This window comes from Nematostella vectensis, chromosome 5 (assembly GCF_932526225.1).
Source record: "Nematostella vectensis chromosome 5, jaNemVect1.1, whole genome shotgun sequence".
Taxonomy (NCBI): domain Eukaryota; kingdom Metazoa; phylum Cnidaria; class Anthozoa; order Actiniaria; family Edwardsiidae; genus Nematostella; species Nematostella vectensis.
Window position 1 is genome coordinate 11,597,680 of NC_064038.1, and position 18,349 is coordinate 11,616,028.

The 18,349-nt window shown below is 35.4% G+C and overlaps 1 protein-coding gene across 2 annotated transcripts; it reads left to right on the forward strand.

Annotated features, from left to right (window-relative positions):
- The first annotated feature begins 824 nt into the window (after nt 1–824).
- LOC5517639 (AT-rich interactive domain-containing protein 3C) lies at nt 825–18,016 on the forward strand. 2 transcript variants are annotated; one of them, XM_032362135.2, is made up of 9 exons: nt 825–1,039; nt 2,561–2,684; nt 4,921–5,265; nt 12,490–12,562; nt 12,880–12,974; nt 13,264–13,352; nt 13,998–14,235; nt 14,623–14,878; nt 15,929–18,016. In XM_032362135.2, the coding sequence occupies exons 1-9, from the start codon at nt 957–959 to the stop codon at nt 16,129–16,131; spliced, it is 1,506 nt and encodes a 501-aa protein (XP_032218026.2). In that variant the 5' UTR covers nt 825–956; the 3' UTR covers nt 16,132–18,016. The 2 variants fall into 2 exon arrangements, with proteins under 2 accessions (XP_032218026.2, XP_001637647.3); XM_001637597.3 differs by lacking the exons at nt 825–1,039; nt 2,561–2,684 and adding an exon at nt 4,576–4,763.
- Nucleotides 18,017–18,349: the final 333 nt, after the last annotated feature.

Here is an 18,349-nt window from a genome sequence, read left to right on the forward strand (position 1 = left end):
GACTCATATATGAGGTTTTCCCTACCGGAATTCCCCTCTCTAGGACCTAGTTATAACTGATCACTGACTCTTTGTATCATTGTTAGTTATTACTGTAAATGCAAAATTTAATTATCGCCGGAGGACTTGGAATCCTTTATCAATTATATGATTTTCTAAATTGGGCTCCCAAAGAATGAAATGTCCTGAAATAAATATATATGCAATTACACCAAAAGCCTAACTTGTAAATTGAATTTTGCGTTCGCGATTAGAAAATTTACTCATAGACGTGAACAAACCGACCGCTAAATCAATATTTGATTCCAATATGTTTGATTAATTTGTCGTGCTTTCACTCATAGATGAAACTTGACATAGGAAAACAGGTTGTAACCAAAGGAGCAAGTTTTGGATTGTTGTCTATAACAAGAGTAGGTCGCATGAGAGGATTTGCACTATAGAGTATGAAACATAAAGAATTAGAATATTGTCTAGAATATCCCTAAGCACACACTATTATTTGTATCAAGAAAAACGATATTGATAAAGTGTAATTAAATTTTATCTAAAGATCAAATTTAAAAGTCACACCCTGGGTTCATAAGCAATAACTTTGCTAAAACTTTAATCTTCTAAGCGTGGCACGATGCTAGCTTTTGTTTACGGTCAAACTAAATAAGGCGAGACGGAACAAAACGCGGTATAACGGTCCGGTTGGTGTTCTCTGTTTAATTGTAGCTATCTGATTTCTCGATGAATATTTGATAAGTTCTAATGGGGAAACCGGTGATTTAATGCATTGAAGACGGGTGACTGTATTATGGCTTAAGAATGCTAGCTACCTAAACTCATGGCACGGTTATTAGATTGGTGTTTAGCTCTACATCGCATCGAAGGCCTTGATTAAAAGCTGCATTTTAATCCACGGACCCGAGGGTGACATAAAATTGCTGTCACGATTGCCCAGGACTTCAATGGAACTATCCGACGTCTCACTATCTCAGCTGCAACCATTTGGATACAAACTAACTGCCAAGTTTCCTCATCAAAAGAATCGGTAATCTTTTGTGATAATAACCGCATTTTATTAGATATCTGTAACCATTCCTATTTATTTCACTATGTGTGGCGAAAAAGTGTATCTTGAATTTGCCTACGGTAATTGCATGTTTAGAAAACACTAAATCTTGAAAATAACCTTTAATTTCATTGTCGAATTCGTTTCGTCGGGAAATTAATTTGACAAGCAAAGTGAAATTTACCAATGAATTTGGATTTAAATATTGGTGTAATTTGTAACAAAGGTGTAAAGGGTATAACGGCTTTAGGCACGTGGCTTTTTTTATTTCAAACAAAAGCAATTTCTAGGATTCCATGTCAAAGTTCACTTGAGATGGATAGCCGAGGTCTGATACCTGTTTACATGGACATCCATTCACAGGTTACGTCTAATGTTGGCAATAGAAAAAACGTTACCATCAATTTAAAACTTTAATTACCATCTAACTGAAACTTGAACTAGGCATTCCCGAAACTGATACCAAAATCTGTTACTTTAGTGTTGAAAGCCATTTCGTGGTTACTCGTAAGTGAAAAACCCATTTCACTGTTTGATTTTTGTGGTAATTTTTTCATATCATCATCTTCATCTTCAAATTATCCCGTGTTAACCGTTATATTGCTCCGCGAAATTCAATACATGTGAAACCAATCCGGATATTATAACAAACCTGGGTAATTATAATAATACTGCTGACATTGTATCTTGTTTTTATTTGGAAAGTTTTAATCAAACAGGACTATCCCGTTTCATGTTTACGCGATCAAAACTATTTAAATCAAGAAAGTCTGAAATATTAAAGTACAAATTCATAGATCCCAGCACATAAACTACGGAGGTATTATGTGTCGACGCCCAATTTACAATTACATATCGATATCGAGAATAGATAAGGTTGAAAATAACCCAAGCAGTTAGCTCGCAAAATATCCGGTTTGTTAAATAATATACAGCGATTAAAATTAAACTCCTATCTCGCTTCTGCGATGGCTTTTGGTCCGTAGATCTAATTAAGCTTTTGTTTGTCGTCCGTTTTGAAAAGCAATATGTCTTTTTATCAAAAGAGGAAGCGATGATTAGAAAGTATCTAAGCAACGTGGGTACATTTATATATCGAGATGAAAAAAAAATCATATCATTGCAAAAGTAATTTAGATATCCAAATAACAACTTATTATTGGGATGAATCAATTCGCAAAGTACACTCCCTTCTAATAGATAACATGTCTAAATACCAATATTTTCAGGTAAAGAATACGCGGTACTTTTTTGTAGTAAAGTTAATTATTTTTCGAACTGATTTGAGTGTATAATTGTTAAGTACGTTCGCGTTTGATGCTTTTTATGCAAAGAAGACACCGATACATTGATTTCTAACCCAATTCGCGCGCTCGGAAATTGCTTAATATATATTTCACCTCTCCTAGCTATCACTACCCCGAGGTTGATTAGTTGTTATGATTTTCAATGCGCGTTTGCTTAATATTATTATATAATGCAAATTCCCTGTTAATCTAGCGTCGTAAGGGAGATGTACCGCTCTGATAGTTCACCGTTCGCAAGTTTTGTGCGCCCAAGCCGATATATGGACATGCTAAGAGTTGATCGAATGGACAGAGCCAGGGATAATTCCTACCGCAAGGCAAGTATACACCTACATTCACACACACAAAAAAACATTTAAATGAACTTTATAGCATGACAACTAAAGCCATGTGGGACAACTCACTTTGACATTTTAGCTTCGGTTTGTTTAAGGCGACAATATGCTGCCGTGGCGCGCATTCTGTTATTTTTTCCAGCTCCGTATGGATAGATTTCTAAGTGGATGTTATGACGGTACAAATTTTTCAACACTGAGGGTGTCGATAACAAAAATTCATTTTATGAAGTTTTATTTCATATCGCGAATCTGCGTTCCATATCGCTTTTCACTCCCCTTGATTTCCTCATCAAATTACTAAACTGCCATCTACGCAGGATCTAACAAATCAACAAGCAAAGAGTAATGGAAACGAGAAAAACCTTCTATAACCATACTGTCCCAATAAAAACATACGCAATTTGCTTGCTTGCAACGTTGGTCAGCCCCCTATTAGATTTCCACTGAGGGTATTGATAAAAGTAAATTGTTATGGCTTAGATATTGAAATGTATCACTACGCCTCAAAGGAATTCTTTATCCTTGAAATTTAAATGGTAACTTCATCGCTTTCTAAGCATTTTGGCGGGGGGAAACAAATTCAATTAAGCAAAATTTCATAAACGAATTCCAAAACCATCATTATTTTCTAAATACCATTTGTTCCACTCGAAGATTTAAAATTTCTATTAATTACATCAATAAGCGGATGTACCCCGGCAACTCTAAAAGTGCTTTAGAAATGTTGTCTAGGTCGACCATTTATTAATCCACACCAATATCACTAAACATCCAATACGTGCAATAGAAGCCTCGACAAGGAATCCCACATATTTCAACTATACTTAGTAGTTCAATTAACAATTGATTTTTTTTTTCGGTAAGATAGTACAGTGTTTTAAGCCTCTTGAAAATTTAAATGTGCGCTTTGAAAGTCTTGTTTGTGATAAACGCAAAAGGCCCCAGAGCAGATAACGCAAGATATATATTGGTTAGATTAATCAGTCTCCATGGTTCGCAGCGAATTGATTAACGAAACAGCTGGCAATATTATGCATTTTCTTATTAGATGATTAGAAATAATACAGTTACGCTAGGCCTAGATTAATGGCGCTACCAATCATCATATAGGGATTTTTACTCGTTCCCTGGACTCGCTACAATAACTTCAAAACTATCGTAAATCTTTGGGCGATTCTTTTTGTTGTACATTCAAAGAGACCCTATTGAGAAATTTAGTATCATTTTCTATGCTATCCGTTTACACAACCAAGAGATATTCATAGAATTTATTTGCACGGTAGGCGTGAGAAGTGGCGAATTCGTCCCCTGCAGTTTCTATTTTACCCGAATCTTCGCAGCGTTTCTCCGTGAGAGGCCGCTCTAACGATAGCAATTTTTCGATGCAATTCAGACACAATCATTTATTTACATGAGAATTCGTGTCGTTCGACGAGTCCCTTATTGTAGATTGGAAACGACATTATTAATAATACTATAGACGTGTAATCAATTCTAAGATTAAATCCTTTCAATGAGAATCACGTGGTTTGGACTTAATCGAAATTTGATTAATCAAACGATTTCATTGGTTTCGGTATCTTAGTATAATCTCGAAATCGAAAGTGAAATTTCATTCTGCTCGCATGGGGTTTTATTTATCGTCAAAATTCTCATTACGTTTGATCTTCAGGGGGACTGCGAGCGTTAAAGTATATTGATTGGGATCTCCCATCTATTTGCTGTTGTTGATGAGAAAGCTTCCGTTCTAATTATAATGTCAATATAGCTATCAATACACCGGATCAACCAATCGCGGACACGATTCTAAATAAGTTCCCTCCAAATATTTGAATATCGGCAGTGCGCATGTGTAGATTATGGATTTCAATGGAATGCTAGCGCGAAATGTTGTCAGTCGACGTTTGAACTCGGGCGAGAGTAATGACGATCAAGGCCGGTGTACGAATGCCACTAGCAAGATACCACTCAAAATACTCCAACATTACAAAATAAAAATTCTACGTGTTACTGGCACTGTAGAATATGGACAGAGAACCTACAGTCGTGGATCATGTTGTAAGTCGCGCTGAGTAAGGCAGAAATGAAGCCCGGTCAATTTGCATTTGATAGCAGAGCTAATCTATTGATTAATCAGGCTCGAGTGCTTCGTGTAGTCTCATTGCCTGGGGTCGTGGCTGCCTCGAGATTTCTAATGCTATGGGTCTTTCGTTAGGTCACTGAGAGAGATGGCGGTAAGGTTTTGGCTGATCGAGATCGCGAATCGGGCAACAGATCTTTCGGAATTGTGGAGAGTAGAATGGCTGAACTTGATGACATCCAAAGGTCTATGGCAGAGGACGAGGAGGCATTTGTCGAGAGAAAATACACCCCTAGGAAATCAAGCTTTGAAGATGGTCAAGACAAACTACGCGATAACGTTCAGTATTCATCATCCGTTCGTATCCCCAAGCGTGAATCTTCCCCGACTCCAGAACACAGTTCACGCTACCTAACTCCAAGCCCTGCCGTAGATCGCATCTCGACTCATGAATGGACATTTGAAGAACAGTTCAAACAGGTACGATACAATTTACTCTTACGCATTCTTCAGCTTTGATACCTTCACATAGAAGCCTACAGTTTTATAGATTGATTGAGATCTTTTCAAGGCTGCGTTTGTGTTTGTTTTTATTTGCGCACATTTTTTTTCTTGTTACAACCTAGACAGTGTTGACCCCACTAGAAGAGGGTTGAATGTAAAAATGCCAAAAACGTGTGTTTATCATTTGGGGTCATGTTTTTGTATGGTGTTTGAGTACTAGAATTACTCACGCCTTTGACCCGGGGAAATCAAATCGTCTAGATCAAGTTGATTCTCTCCACTGGAATCATATAAGTAATTCGGATCCAGTAATTCTCGCAAACTCGATTAAAACGAAAAAAAACAAACACCTAAGCTTATTTCTATCTTGTCCACGAACGCCATATCGCAGAACTGCGAACACACAATCAGCAAAATCCACATGTTCTTATAAAATACATCCGAACGTGTGATAGGAATTTTCATATGTTCAAGAGTAATCTCTTTGAAACTCAGCTTTCTATTGAATGGAACTAAATAGGGGTTTTATAATTATATCTAATCCGAATTTGCATACGGTCTTTTGTGTTGTGAATAACTATAGTTGCATGAAAATTTCAGTTTTCGATAATGCGCAACCATTAAGTAAGCTTACCTGGTACATATCTCCTGAGCGAAATAAATAAATCACGTATTATTATTATCGACATTATTGTCCTTTCATTCCCTCATAAGAAAAAGAATCCTGGTGTCTTTACATGAACTCTATATAACTGATTCGATTTGTTTTTATTTCATTGAAAGTTACACATTTATAAATTTCCAAACATGATCGATACAAGGCCATTCGTATTAATATTTAATCAATTGTTCCTCAGTTAATATTAGCCCGCGCATGCGAGATCTATTTTGATACACGGCAATATCAATTGTCAATCAAATTCCTTGGCAGTTTTTCAAAGATACATCAGTAGCTGTTCTTTATTAATCAGAACTCGGTATTGTTTGTTATTCGATGCGCTATTGTAAACCGAAGTCTTTATGGTGTAGCTTCCATGTATACACTGCCATAACTCCCAGAAATTTTAATTTGTCCCTGGTGTAAATTAAAGACAGATGCATTTAGAATGTCTTAATAACAATTCCCAACTTGTATCTCTGTTGGGTGCCTAAATTCTCTCATTTCAGCAATGAATATCTTGACCATATTATTTAAGAGTAAGGCACAACTGTGAGCGATTACATTTCTTCCTGTTCCATTGATTCAATTATGTGTGCGCACAGTGCAATGGTAAGGTTAGGGGCCCACTTTAGCCAGGAGAGGAGAAATAAAACCTGAATTATCAGGTGCATATAAACTCGGCTAATCCAGTAGGCAGGTGTTCATGTATTGTGTATTACAATGCCCTATATGGACAATAGCCATGGTATAATAAAATAAGAAATTCTTATAGTATGTTGAATAAATGGGTGAAAAATATGAATAGCAAAATGAATGGATGAGGTAAAGAGGTAGAAAAAAAATGAGGTAAAAGAAAATGATATTTATTTTAAAACTTGTTATGCCACAAATATTAGGAATTCATCATAGTATCAGTCGTTTTTAATTAAAAAAGGAAATACATTTTATAATAAAAAAGTATGAATACTTATTAAGCCAGATTGTTGTTTTATGCTATTTTTTTCACATTCGTTCTTTTGCACCAAGTTAATTTTATAGAATATAATTCCTGTATATGTCTTTTCTTAAATCACTTATTTCTTAAATGTTTTTGTCCTCAGTGACTTTTCTTTTTTTTGAAATGCCAATGTATCAAAAATATTTTACAATTTTTTTTTGGAATTCTCTAATTGCTTTATTTTCTATAAAGTTCTGACTCCATTTAATCCCTTTTGTAGAAAAAAAAATAATAAGAAAACCCATGTTGTGTCTCATTTACATCTGAATGAAGGCATGTTTTCTAATCTATTATTTTGGGCATCAGCAAATTAAATCATGCAATCGAATTTCTCTGCTTGTACTTTTTGAATTGCATTAAGCATAGACCCTTATCCTTTATTTATTATTTATTGTGAGAACCATACATGGGAACCTTTTTGAGAGAAAAAAATTGTTAGGAATCGCTGTTGTTACTGTGAGCATGGCATTCCATTATTTAAGCTTAATTCTTTTTTATCTGAAAACCATCTTTGTTGTAAATCTCAGTCACGTCTTCACCCTTTTGATGCTCTTTGTTCATTGGGTTGCATTTTTCTTGAGGGTATTTTTTTGACCATATCATACCTCAATCAGCTGAACTAATGATTTAGTTTTTTTTCTTCTCTTCTACCAAAATAAAAGCCAGCAATCTAAGAAGTTTTAATGCATGTCTCTTTTTCGTGATTGTACTTCAACGTTATCAGATGTTATATTCTGCATTTTTGTTTGATTTCATTTTGAGGTTATCTTTTTTTTCTGTTTGTTTGTCTTTTATTTTTATTCTATTTGCGTTGTGGTAGAATTCTACTATCCATGTAATTTAGCTCATTGTTTATATATTTACCTTTCTTTATCAATGATTAAGATTTTTACATTAACTGGGAGTGGTATGACAAAATGATATGCCTAACTGATCCCAATTTTGTGGTTTAGCCTTAAATAAGAAGAAGCATGATTACATGTCGTTGTGCTGTTTTCCATTCATGTTATCTTTTACTTTTAGTTAGGGTTCTGTTCAGAATTTTCTTTCCAATTGGTTCTAGAAACATAAATGATAAGAGCGACAGATGCAGAGTTTTTGAGAATGCTTAAATGTGTCCTATTTCATGCATGGACTCTGCTTAACCTCTAACTATTTTTTGAGTGCTGTGATTTGTCACATATGGTAATCACTTATCATTTATTTCTGATATCTCTATATCTCTAAAGTATTGGGCCATATAGCTCACACAATATCCTTTTATATGTAAGCTCTGTTTTAGACAGTATATTGTTAGAAATGTGTTAAGTTTAGAAATATACTTTTGGTTCTTGCTAAATTTGCTGATATATAATTTATTATAATTTAGGGCTGATAGGTTTAAGGGATTAAAAACTAATAATTTGATTGCAATCAAAAAGTGAAATTAAATTCCAAGCAAAGAGCAAACAGTCGCTTGGATGCAATTTTTTTTCTTTATTTTTTTTTTTGGAAATTAAATAAGAAAAATGCTTTTGTAGATTAAGCTGAAAAGAAACATTACTTATCCAAATTCAATATTCTTTGATTTGAAGATTATCTGTGTTTTATTTTGAATCAGTATTTTTGGGTTGTATATGATTAAAAACACAACCTTACCTCTTATCAAGTTGGCAAGTCATTCCAAATACTGCTGTTAGACAACCCAAATTGATGTTTTGGGGATTTCCAGTAATTCTGGAAAGATACAGTAAATTTGTGTGTTAAATAGAGTTACTTAGAAGAATCAGTCGCAGAATTGTGTCACTTGCAATATTTTTATTCAAATTCACCATTTGTATATACAATAATTTATTTTGTGTTTTGTATCAATCTTGTTGCTATTATACACATTTCTTTGTATAGACGGAAGAGTGGTTTAATCACATCTCTGTATATATGTACAGTTCTCTTTTCCATCATGCCTTTCTTGTCTTTGACATTCCAGTGTGTTACTGGGTACAAATAATAATTTTTGAAAATATCAAAGTTGTAATTTATACCAAGGATCTAATATTTAATGCCCAAGAATTTAAAAGAATAGCAATGGCACTGATATAAAGAAAAATACTGCATTCATAGCACTATTGATATGATATTGAAAGATCAGAAATATGTTTTAGTATTTTTGTTAGGATTGTGGGCTAAATTGATTTATGAATGATTTGAATATGTTTATGCTTGTACAAAAAAGGCAAGGCTTGTTTTCTGTGTCATCAGAGTGTTCTTTACTGTACTGTATTTATTACAGTGCAAAACAGTTTTTTTTTTAATTTTGGCTGATCTATCATGTTTGTTTAAACCTTAGGTTTATTGTGTTTTAAGAAAAAATCAAGTATTCTTGTGTGATAGTATTATTAATGAACTATACAAAAACTTGATAGCTAATTGGTTTACGAAACACTCGCACTAACAGTAAGAAGAACCTATTTATTGTGGCGACCACATTATTTAAAAAAAGTTGTCTCGTATAGATTATGGAAATAATTGGGGGAAATCAATTTGATGTTCGTGTACAATTCGATTTTTCCTGTTTATTTGGTAGTGTTTGTACAAAATATGTACTTATTTGCTATTGTTTAAAATTTATCTTCATTAATTTTAATTGAGATAAGTTGAGCGGAAAATTAAGCTTTTCTTTGTTAGTATCAAATATGATAAGGTTTTTTTAGGTTTAATATGTTTCGACTTTTTTTAACTATCCCCAGTAAAATTATTTTCAATGTTATCCTTTTTAAAAGAATCCCAACATTCAAGTATTCTGAGAAAATTGGTTAATTAATCGGTAAGGTTTTTATGAGTATGACTTTTCATCATTATCTAGTTAGTAAGTTTGTTAGTTTATTAAGATAATTATTATTACTAGGGAATTTTGTGTAATAGAACACATCGTTTGATTTTTCTCAATTCACACATTTATATCAACGTTTTCCTATTCAAGCGATAAAGGAGGTTGTAGAGTATTCTCTTAAAGGATTCAACACTTCAAGCCGATATTTTAATTTCTTACCTACAACATGAAAACTTTTTTGTTTATTTTTTTTACGCCAACCCAATTATTTTTTTTAAGTCAAGTTCGAAATGGATAACTTTTACAGCTGGTCATTATACCTTTATAAATTGTCGAAATAGTAATCTCCTCGAAGTGTTTCTTTAATAAAACTCACTAATACAACCGATATTATACTTGTCAAACTGTTTCCTGTTATCTTAAAATTATTACAATTTCTTCTTTGCCTCGCGAAAAACACCAATATCTGTCTTTGATAAGAATTGTTAAGTTAATGAAAGTAGAAAACCAAAAACAATATTTGTAGACATTTGTTTTATTGAACAAAAAATAGTATGGCTTCCATTCTATTGTCCTTCGTCAATTTACTTCTTGAGTGATTACTTTGCAATTTCATAACACGTATTCAAACACTTTAGTCTAATATAATTTTCTCATGTTTTTAATTTTACTGAAATGGCATTTTTCTCAATCACCGTAGATTCCGATACCCCGTGAACAATTTCTTCCTATTTTTCCCCAATATTTCTCAGCGGGGTGTATAGCTTTTTGATTTATCGGGAGAAATTCGAAAAAAGATATGTTTTTCCTTTGCTCTTGGCCTCCTACCATACGCTTAGAAAACGGCGTAAGATTAAAAAAATTAAATCGCCCCATCAATCTTATCAATGTGGGTTCACCATTCGGGGTTAACAAGCCGTGATAGTTTCGCATTTTCTATTATTTTCAAATCATGTTAGTTATGAATTTAGATAGAAAGATATTAGCTATCAACTGATTATGCGAGATCTTGGAATTTTTACTATTATAATTGATATCTAGGTTGAAATCTGTGCTCTTCTGCTCTTCATCACATTACAAATTATTTATCAACCACGGTTTTTTCAGTCGGCCACAAATATGCTTAATTGTTTATCGCAATTTTGATCATATTTTGCTCCTCCCCCAATAGGTATTCTGGTAGAGTAATTCTACGCGTATTAGACTAATCAAAGAAAAAAGTCAGTTTTATTCAATTCATCTCTTCATTTGTTTTGTTTTTTTTTAATTTAAATTTTTTCTCTTTTCAAACCAAGTTAAATTTTTGATTCTCTAACAGAAACATCCTTCGTACAATGTAAATTTTTTAAAGGCAAAAACTATGCCCATACACTAAAAACGTTTTTATAAGAACGTCCATTCAGAGATTTCCCCGAATTTTAAGAACATGCTAAAACATGCTGAGGCTCAGATAGGTTAAAATATTGTGTTCAAACCAAAAATATTAGTGCTACCGATAACTTGTGTAATTCTCTTCCTAATAATTCTTTTGGTATTATATTTTTTATTTACACTCAAATAAGAACATCGTTTAAACATTCTCAGCCTCAAAATTCTCAAAAAAGAAGAACGGCCCAGGCTCAATATAAAATAAGACGTTCTTATAAAAAGAGTGTAATCACGTATAACCTTTCACTTTGTTAAAAAAAAAATCTGTTTTGTTATCGATATTTCATCATTTCTGCTTTTAGATATTCTCGCAAATCCGTCTTTATGATCGGATTTGTCGGGGATGATAACAGACATTTTTTTTAAATATGCGCCGCCTACATTTTCCTAATTAATATCTCAATTACACAGTTTCTAGATTTAGCTATTGATAACAAAAGATACATCTGCATTGGCGATAGCTTTACAAATTGCTCTGCAAAGATATTACTTCAAAGCCTGATACATCGATACTTTGGGTCTAGGCGCTTTTATTATTATAATCCGAGGATTTTTGCCCATACCTCATATCATATCCGCTTAAGCCAATCTTATATTTTGTAATACAAGTGGTTTCCTTTTCAATGTTATTTTTCTTTTCTAGCTTTTGAAAGCTTACACCTTTTTCTTGGGATAAGCGTGGCTAAGACGAGAAGACTTTAGACATCGTTTTCGGTCATCAAATTTTCTAAATTTTAGTGATTTCCGGACAGAAACGCAAAGCAGGTTTTTGCAGATTTCTTCCATACGCACATACCGAAGCCCGCAAAATACTTACATTTTTATCAGCGAATCTTAACCATTAAGATCTTGTTATTTTATGTGCATTTAATTGATACTACCGGCTGAGTCTGACCAATCTGACCATCAAAGTATTAATTCGTTGGTCTATCTGTATTATTCCCTTTGAATTATCATCCTAAAGTAGATTAATACATTTTATGGGGGGGGGGGGGGCTTTTATGTTTGTGCATCCCCGATTTATAGGCTTCTGTGTTAAGTCCTTTTGGAAATATCAAAGGGATGTGGGTGCAGACTACGTTTTATCGCTTGAAAGGTTGAGGATGTCTTTGGGCTAATAGAGCCCGAAAATCGACTCAAAACTCAAATCGTAATGGTAACTTTACCACTGGCCCGAACAAGACTCAAATCCCCCTGCGCAGGCAAGCATGCATGATGGAACACTATAAACCCACCACCCCCCTTCAAGCTATTGCCGATTCTTTAATTCCAATACACTCAACTTTTTGCAAATTTATTTTTTAGTTGTATGAGCTTGGAGATGAACCCGATAGAAAGACATTTTTAGACGATTTATTTGCCTTTATGCAAAAAAGAGGTGAGTTGGTATACATAGGTATGTAGGTATATATGGAGAAAGTGTGGCACTCGACAATCCTTCAATAAGAAATGACACACTTTTGGCGCCCTTCGTCACCTCTGTTTACACGCATGAGTTTCGCTATGCCACACAAAAACAACTTGTTCTTGAATGCCTCAGCATAATATCGGGCTCTTTGCTGCCTTTTTAAACTTCGCATTAGACCGAGGCTCATGTGTAGTGACAGGAAGCAAAAGTGCGCGTCGCTAGCTGCTTTTTCCCGCCAATTTCTCTTACTATGTAATTGGTGGTTGACGTGTATTTTTTGTTACTAGGGACACCGGTAAACAGGGTTCCCATCATGGCAAAACAGACACTAGATCTGTATAAATTATTTCGTCTGGTCGTAGATAAAGGCGGACTTGTTGAGGTGAGAAAATTCTACTGATCTTTTTGGAAGAGCTGCGTGTGCCGCCTCTTAGTAGTGTTTCTAGCATTATTCATAAGAATATGGATCAACTACTCCTTTGTTATTTTCCCACAATTGACCATACAACGGTTTATTTGCAAAAAAAAATCTTCAAAATAACTATTCACGAATGAAGCGTCTGATTGAAAAAAAAACTCGGTAATTTGCGGGAGCGTAAAATGTCAGCGTGATTGGCTTTCTTTGTTGTTGTTTTTATTGTAATATAACTAAATTATATATGATATTGTAGGTTATCAATAAGAAAATATGGCGTGAAATTATCAAAGGATTGAATCTGCCTGCTTCTGTCACGAGTGCGGCGTTCACTCTACGAACTCAGTAAGTCTTGAGGGGGAAGCAAACTTAGCAGTTGAACCTTAGCATTTGAACCTAAGCATTTAAACCTAAGCATTTAAACCTTAGCATTTGAGCCTTAGCATTTGAGCCTTAGCATTTGAACCTAAGCATTTGAACCTTAGCATTTGAACCTTAGCATTTGAACCTTAGCATTTGAACCTTAGCATTTAAACCTTAGCATTTGAACCTAAGCATTTGAACCTTAGCATTTAAACCTTAGCATTTAAACCTAAGCATTTGAACCTTAGCATTTAAACCTTAGCATTTGAGCCTTAGCATTTGAACCTTAGCATTTAAACCTTAGCATTTGAGCCTTAGCATTTGAACCTTAGCATTTAAACCTAAGCATTTGAACCTTAGCATTTGAACCTTAGCATTTAAACCTTAGCATTTAAACCTAAGCATTTGAACCTTAGCATTTGAACCTTAGCATTTGAACCTTAGCATTTGAACATCAGCCTTTGAATCTTAGTATTTAAACCTTATCTTTAAATCTTAGCATTTGAACCTCAGCATTTGAACCTCAGCATTCGAACCTCAGGGTACACACCCCCTGCGACCTTCCCCTCCTAAAAAATCCTTGCTCCCCGCCTGAACCTTCCGCTAACTTCCCTCCTCGCCTTGCAGATACATGAAGTATCTCTACCCGTATGAATGCTCGAAACGCAAACTCTCAACCCCCTCCGAGCTCCAGGCTGCCATTGACGGCAATCGACGCGACAGCAGACGGACATACGGGTCCTTCGGGTCACCTGGCAATCACGATAGCTACTCTCGCACCAGTCCCCCTTCTTCGTACTCAACGAACCACTCGCCCGGACTATCGCACCGTTCGAGTCCTGGAACGTCCCCCACGGGGGAGGAGGTGAGCATTATTTTACCTTTCTTTACCCGGTAAGCATAAGACAGATCTCATGATCGCGCTGCATGCTGGTCCCTTTTATTGCAGTGGCCTTCGTTGTGTCTGGGAAGGTTATAAATTAAAAATGTTCTTTATCGTTTCCATAATCATGTGGATGTTTATGGCTTTCTATATGATCGCACACGATAGCACACGATCTCTAGCCTGCACCAGGCTAAAGATCTCAGGCGATCGGTGATTGTGGGCGATCATATGGAAACCAGCGTTTAGGGGACACAGTACAATAGTCCAGTTTTCCTTTTTCGTTATTATGCGTATCTGCTCAGTAGAGTCGAGGTTTTTTAAAAGATAGAAAAAAATTGCGGCGTCTGCTCCTCCGTCTCTCTGCAGGTACACGTTCCGCCAACTGTACACGGAAACAATGGTGTAGCCGTTTTACATTCCCCCGGCCTCAGTCACCGCACAACCCCAGAACTTACCGGAAACAAGAGAGCTGCAAGTCCGGAAATGACGTCACGAATATCAAGTAATGACAGGTCTCCGTCTGGCTCGCCCGTAAAAAAGTTCGCGGGCTCAAATGATCGTGACGGACGACCTCATCACCACGTACCGTGGACGCATATCAAGATTCAGACACCACCGAAAGGTATGCCCCTATTTTATATTGCCCTGGGCAATCGGGAACTTAAACCATATTTAGTTAAGGTTTTTCCTTGCCTGATAACTTGCCAAGTTTCTCATTGTGTTGAATTCTTACTAGCTAAATGATCACTTAGTAACATGTACAGCACAGTCTATTCAGTTTTGTTCTTGGTTCTGTCCACTCTTGGGAGATTGAGATTTAAAGTTTAATTAAACCACCTTTAAACTGATTTACGTGCTGGTGTGAATGCGGTATAAGACACCAGAATAAACTCTTTAAATGCTATGCCTCGACCTATAAAGGAAGCTGAACTGTTAGATAGCACTACATCCTGATTATTGCTAAACAGTATGGAACTATGAATATCCGTGTGGACGCCAAAAAAACATTTGCTTCGATTTCCCGTCCTTTTCTGGGGCATAGCGCGCATCCGTGACCGAGTTCGACAAAACGACAATTTTGTTATATTGGGGGTATGGCGCAAGAAAAAATAATAAATTAGTTGACCAAAGAAGTTGACAAACATTGTGTTACTTTTCCATTTCAAAGTCATTAGTTTGCAAGACCTCGACGGAACTGAGACACCGTGCTTGATCGCCCCCTAAGAACATATACGACACACTCTTACACATTTAGCATTTTCGATACGAAAATGCTTGTTGATAGGAATAAATACAAAACTATTTCCCTGCTGTATGTCAGCGGTATTGCAAAACACCGTGCTTGATCGTCCCCTAAGAACATATACGACACACTCTTACACATTTAGCATTTTCGATACGAAAATGCTTGTTGATAGGAATAAATACAAAACTATTTCCCTGCTGTATGTCAGCGGTATTGCAAAACACCGTGCTTGATCGTCCCCTAAGAACATATACGACACACTCTTACACATTTAGCATTTTCGATACGAAAATGCTTGTTGATAGGAATAAATACAAAACTATTTCCCTGCTGTATGTCAGCGGTATTGCAAAATAAAATATACTTTTTATTACGTAGCTTGCTGTAAAAGTAATTCCCTAACTAATCTATTGTACTCTTCACCAGGTTTCACTCTGTCGAGCCAGGGTCAATACCAAGAGCCTGGCTCCCCGAGACCACGTGACAACAACAAGCAGCTCCCACTAACGTTGCTTGACCAAGTCAGCGATAACTCGCTTCTAGTCTCCGTGGAACTGAATGGCATAGCTTACCAAGGTGTTCTGTTTGCAAGGCAACCAGGGAGACCTCATTCTCCGGTAGACCAATAGTCAAACAATCATATTGCCTTTAAGGATGTCCTTTTGTGGTGATGGTAAAATGTCATAATATAGAAATTCTAAAAAAAGCATCGGCCCTATTTATTGCTTGCCTGTGCTTTCCACCAAATCCAGTGGTCTTATATTGGACGTTTATCTTTATTTCTTCGCCCTAGACTCCAAGCTGCCGTTGTAATTAAAGCCAGCAGTATAGAATTATGTAGTTAAGTAGTTCTCGAACATAGAAATGGATTATTTAGATTTAGTGGGGTTGTAGATAAAATAATAACACAGAAATTTAATATGATGCTTAGAAAATGAGCCAAGCTCATCAGAATTTTACCATAGATAACTGTGATTCTTGATATTCTTTTTACTTCGAACTCGTCAAAGATTTCCATCTCACAAAACTCTTTCGGACTTCCGTCATTCAAACTGAAGGAGCTTTTCGATTGGTTACTGAAAGCCAGAAAGCGATTAAGTTGTTTGGAAATCTCTGGTGACTATGGTCACCATCTCATACTCATGGAGAATTGCGGAAATGCAGTCTTGGAATCTATGTCCCAAGTGTGTCTTTTTGTAGAAAGTTGATAAGGATATCTCTTCTGTTTACCCTAAATCTCGTTTGTACATTAAGACAAAAAATCGCTCTTTTATAAAGTTTACTTTGGAGAGTTGGAAGGTGTTATTAAGGCTGTTTCCCAATTTATTATCATACGCGATTCTGCATTTATTTGCAATATTTTATAACCTTTTTTACAAAATATATTCCCACATTTGCATACGCTCGAAATATAATTTCAGAAAATGCAACCATTCCCGGTATATTTCAAAAGAATAGATTGAGCTTATCCAAGATCAGCATCTTTTAGCATAATAAGATGAAGGAAAAAGTGGCGTTAGTATTATTGTAAACAACTTCGGCATCCTTCCAGGTTCTAAGCTGTGAGAATATTAATCATAAATCTACCGGACTATCTTTTGAAAATTCTTTGACGGGCAGATCCACAATTTTCATTTGTTCATTTTTTATAACTTTATTTTGCATGAATACTACTGCCAAAAAATGGCTAATAATGACAAAGGAATATCTTATAGCTGTAAAGCAGCGAACGACACATATTCAGGTTTGCATGCTCCATTTTGTAAATATAGCCATCATTTTGCCATCTATATATACATACCCATAATATATTATTACTTCTACTACTTAAAACTCGAACAGGGGAAAACAATGCAGTTGAATTCTTTATTTTTTAAGAAAATTACCATTTGAAATATCGTATGTATTCCTTCACATTCACCCTCAGACAGAAGGGCGTCTTGGTAAGGCAGGGGCGTAGCCAGGGGGGTGTCCCTTTTTAGCAGCCAAAAATACAGTAATAGTATGAGACATTATCTAAAATACAGGAGAAAATGCCTTGAAAGTCCCTTTTGGGCCCCCTCCCGTATAAAATCCTGGCTACGCCGCTGCAAGGTACAAGAATGTGGATCACTCATGACTCTTTAGTGATGCATTTTAAGTTGAACTTTTTAATGCAATAATGTTTAAAAAATGATCAATTTAAATGTGATCTTAAAATTCATCTCGGGGTTAAAGAAATTCATACCAGAACATTTTGCTCCTACTACTACTGATGATGTTTTCCATTTTATTTGTATTTAAAATGACCCCAAAGCTGTCTCACGGTGAGACAATTTTGAATGTCATTTTTGGGTGGGGAAAAAAATTCCTAGGCTGTTGAATTGTACTGTTGTTATTGAGAGGAAAGACGCTATTTATGACAGAACTGAAAATTAACTTATATTTCGCCAGTCTATTATACAAGTAATACAAAATGTGTACAGTTTCGTTATTTGGCTGAAATGTCTTTTAATAAAAATTTCGTTGAAATGATGTGTGTGTCAATTTAACTTGGCACCAAAGGAGCACCAGTTGGGAAAAATCAAAACGAAAAATAAGTTGATAAAAAGTTGTTCAAGATTCAAGACCCCTTTCTTTTGACTCCTTCATGGGCTCTGCTACCCCAGTGTAAATACTTGGTGTATTGGGCAACAGTTGCGTCACAAAGCTTCTTTTGTTTGGTAGAACGAATCATGATAAAACAATGGTAAATGCAAGGCTCCCTCTTGGAATGATTTTCATCTAGGTGAAAGCTTCTTTACAAGAACTATCGTTGACCCTATGTCACAAAAGAAACCGTGCTGACCGCTTTCAAATACAATGCTT